General features: G+C 47.0%; 1 protein-coding gene across 2 annotated transcripts; it reads right to left on the bottom strand.

Annotated features, from left to right (window-relative positions):
• Nucleotides 1-544: 544 nt before the first annotated feature.
• On the bottom strand, nt 545-3,430 carry sp7 (Sp7 transcription factor). 2 transcript variants are annotated; one of them, XM_059328473.1, is made up of 2 exons: nt 3,395-3,430; nt 545-1,897 (listed from the first exon to the last, which is right to left on the bottom strand). In XM_059328473.1, the coding sequence occupies exons 1-2, from the start codon at nt 3,428-3,430 to the stop codon at nt 545-547; spliced, it is 1,389 nt and encodes a 462-aa protein (XP_059184456.1). The 2 variants fall into 2 exon arrangements, with proteins under 2 accessions (XP_059184456.1, XP_059184457.1); XM_059328474.1 differs by having other exon boundaries at nt 3,410-3,430.
• Nucleotides 3,431-3,675: the final 245 nt, after the last annotated feature.

The raw sequence follows: 3,675 nt of genomic DNA, 5'->3' as shown, positions 1-3,675 counted from the left end.
TAACCATAAGTCTCCTTCTAAAACTACTTTCCTTTTGCGGCTTCAGAGCTCTTTTCCTTCTGCTTTCGCAGATTAAATTTCCCCAGTGGTTTGTCTCATTTGAAAGGCAGAAAATGTGTGCATGAGTGTGTTAACTTGTATGTGTGTGTGCATGTGCGTGCACGTATATATGCATTATATATGCTTGCACATTTGCTCCTAGTTATTTCTGTGCTTCTGTGTTATAGTTGTTTCCATGAACATCATGGCTGAGTTTTTTTATGTTTGTGTGTATTAGTGTGCGTCTGCATACATTTGTGCATTGGTGTATGTTTGCAGGCTTGCTCATAAATGTGTGTGTAGTCCAGAGAAAATGATGTGATTGCTACCTGCAACGTGCTCAGTCATTTATCATATCAAGTCTTTTCAAACATGGTCTGATGTCCTTTGTATGTCTTGGAACAAAAACAGTCTTTTTTTTTATTTAAAAGGTGAATTTTCCATCTTAAGGAAACAAACAAACCCACCATGTCCCAGATAGTACGGGATAGAAGACTCAATGAAGTCAGATCTCCAACAGTCCACTGCTGTTCTCCACTCCATTAGGTGTGCCAGTCTTCTCATCTCCGTTGGTGATTTGGTCAGCGACAGGATTGTTGGGTCCAGCGCTGGTGTTGAGCTCTGTGGTGTCCTCACTGCGAGGATCTGTCTCTCCCTCCACAGCCACAGCCTTGCCCTGCATTGCAGAATCCGCGTGGGTCTTCTGGTGCTTGGAGAGGTGGTCGCTGCGTGTGAAACGCTTGTTGCACAGTAGACAGGTGAACTTCTTCTCCCGTGTGTGGGTGCGCACGTGCCTCTCCAGTTCATCCGAGCGGGTGAAACGCTTCCCGCAGAAGAGCCAGTTGCAAACAAAGGGCCGCTCGCCAGTGTGCCAGCGCAGGTGGGCTTTGAGGTGGGAGGCCTTGCCGTAGACTTTCCCACAGCCTGGGATGTGGCAGCTGTGGACCGGCTTCTTCCTCAGGGATGCGGCCGAGGCGCCCAGCCTCTCCAGCTCCTGGCAGTTGGGGCAGTCACATGAGGACCTGGTGGGGGCACCTCCTCCGCTGTAGCCCCCTGATCCCCGAGCAGGCTTAAGGCCCATGGGACTCTCAATCAGCCCTGCACTTTGTACAGGCTTGGGCTTGTACATGTCCTGGGGCAGCATGTGCTGAGAGGGCTGGAGGAGGTGTGAGGAGGAGCCCAGCCCCACAGAGGGGTAAGGAGCTGGGTTGAGTGGTGTAAAGTCGGTGCTGTAACTGGGCAGCTGGGGGCTGAGGGAGGCCTGGGGAGCCACAGGCTGCAGGGATGCCTGGAGACCTCCGTCCGTCTGGGGCTGGGTTGATGACAGCCAGTTGGAGTTGGGGTGGACGTCCCACCAGGAGGACGTGGCATTTGCCGGAGCAGCAGTAATACCAGGGTGGATACCGGCTTTATACCAGGAGCCGTAGGGGTGCGTCATATCCAGCGAGGTATAGACACTGGTGAGGCAGTCGGCCGTGGCGTGGGCCTTGGACACTAAAAGAGACGGGTCCTGGGAGATGGAGGTTTGGAAAGAGTGGGAGAAAGGGTTATATTCTGTAGTGTAGCCTCCGGCTGAAGGAGGGGGGCTTCCAGTGGGGGTAAGCAGCCCGCCGCCTCCTCCTCCTCCTCCAGCTGTGGTGAAGGAGCCAGTGTAGGAGTCCGCCAGGCCGCTGCCGTCTGCGGTCCGCCCGTTCTTAGCTGTCTGAAGGTCAGAGGTCATGTTGTAGGGCTTCTTTACTGGAGTTGCGCTGCCGATCTTACCGGGTGTAGCCGAATCCCTGACGGGGCTTGTGCTGCCAAACTTGTTACAGGTAGCAGTTAACATAGCCAGAGGACTGGAGCCATAGCGTGCGTCTTCCTGTCGAGGAGGAGACAAGCGAGAAAATGAGACTGTCTGTCTGCAGGAAATGGCTGCTTGCTGCTGCCGCTGCTTCTGTCAGTGTCAACTCTAATAAAAAACTTATGTCAGACTGCCACCGCTGGCTTTTCTTGCTCTCTCCGTTTTCAAAGTGGTCAGGCCAATTTCAAGCAGCGAATGTTTATGCTTGTGTAGGTTCTGCTCTGCTCAGCAAAGGAGGAATTCCCTTACTCTTTTGTTTCACTTAAACCACGTTCGACAAGCTATTCTTAATTTTGCATTCATGCTTGCTCTAAACTTTTTCCACCTGTCTTCACGGTCTCCAACATACATAAACATACATTGTGTAATCATGTAGGCGCTGTGCTATTAACTGTAACTGTATCTCATTCATCACAGACATATAGTTTTTGATCTCTAGTTGTCACTATGGCATTGACTAATAGTACATTTTGTCATATGGTTTCACTATTGTTCTGTTTAATTTTCTGATGTATTTGTATTTCCCTTTTCCATGTGGCAGGTAACTAAACACCATAGCACAACACATCAGAAGCGTTATGTCTGTCTTTGCCTCCTCTCACTGTACACGTGGATATAGAGCCTGTTCCTATTTTATTCCTTAGAACTTCACTGTTTCCTCAATATGTAATGACTTTACTGATGTTATTATACTTTAAATTGCACGTTACCTGCTGTGGTATGAATATAAAACTTTTGCAATAATCCTATGGGGAACAAATACATTTAAAAGTTGTCTTTTTCTCTCCAGGCGCACTATTTCTCTTTTTAATCCTAGCCTACAACTTTCCACAGGTGTGAACAGAGTATTATCTAATCTTTAACACATGAATCATGGGGCTTTTCATTTAGACCGACTCTCCATTCAGAGGTGATTAGTGTCCGTTATCTCCCTCTCTTCCCACCAGCCCCGGGGTCAGCCCAGTTTTCAGGTTAATTGCGTTTCATCACAGACTTTTAATGTGTTTTACTGCTCCTACAATCCCTGCTGTGCTCTTCATTTCTTGCTCCATCCACTGAAAGCTTGTTGTTGCCATGTGGGATAACTTGTTATTAAATTATCTTTACATTTTTGTTTTTGCTCTTGGATATAGGATTAATGCCTTATGCCTAAAGGAAATGTAAATCATAGGATTATGCAAAGATGAACAGAAATAGTTGTAAATTCATGATGATGAGCCAGATTCTGTCAGTAGCTAACCCTTTAAGTTGGTTTAAATCACCCAACATTAAGACCTGAGATATTCCTTCATTAATGCACATTATAATTTTCATTATCCTGCTATGTCACAGGTTTATATTCAGTCATATATTATTCCACAGAAGTCAAATACCTTGAAACCAAACTGAGCTATACATTTCCTTATGTAAACTTACAACTGCATGACTTTAACATAAACTCTAGCTGGAATTTCAACAACATACACATCATAAAAGTTAGTACTAGAGAGAAAAAAAGAAGAAAAATCTACTTACAATTACATTCCCTACCTCCAGAATAGATGCAGCCATCCCTGAGAAACAAAATCCTAAGGAAGCTGAGGGGAGTGGGAAAAGCGCAGCTCGGAGTCCCGGGACAGTTTGGAAGAAGTTGGGCACTCACGCGGGGAAGTGTTTTGAGGCATGGGGAGCCCGCCCCCTAATTACAGGCTATGGGCTCTTTGAAGACTCGCTAAGAGGCAATAAAAACCCAGAGATGGAGGAAACTGGATGGAGATTGGTGGATAGAAGGAGGACATCCCACCTCCCCAAACGGA

This window comes from Centropristis striata, chromosome 3, assembly GCF_030273125.1.
Source record: "Centropristis striata isolate RG_2023a ecotype Rhode Island chromosome 3, C.striata_1.0, whole genome shotgun sequence".
Classification (NCBI taxonomy): Eukaryota; Metazoa; Chordata; class Actinopteri; order Perciformes; family Serranidae; genus Centropristis; species Centropristis striata.
Note: the sequence above shows the minus strand (reverse complement) of the source record. Positions and strands in the feature narration are given on the sequence as shown.

Excerpts from the sequence above, each read along its gene's own strand:
- sp7 (XM_059328473.1), bottom strand. The coding sequence starts at position 3,430 with ATGGCTGCATCTATTCTGGAGGTAGGGAATGTAATT. Across the intron at positions 1,898-3,394 it reads TGGAGGTAGGGAATGTAATT|GAAGACGCACGCTATGGCTC; the intron begins GTAAGTAGATTT and ends CCTCCTCGACAG.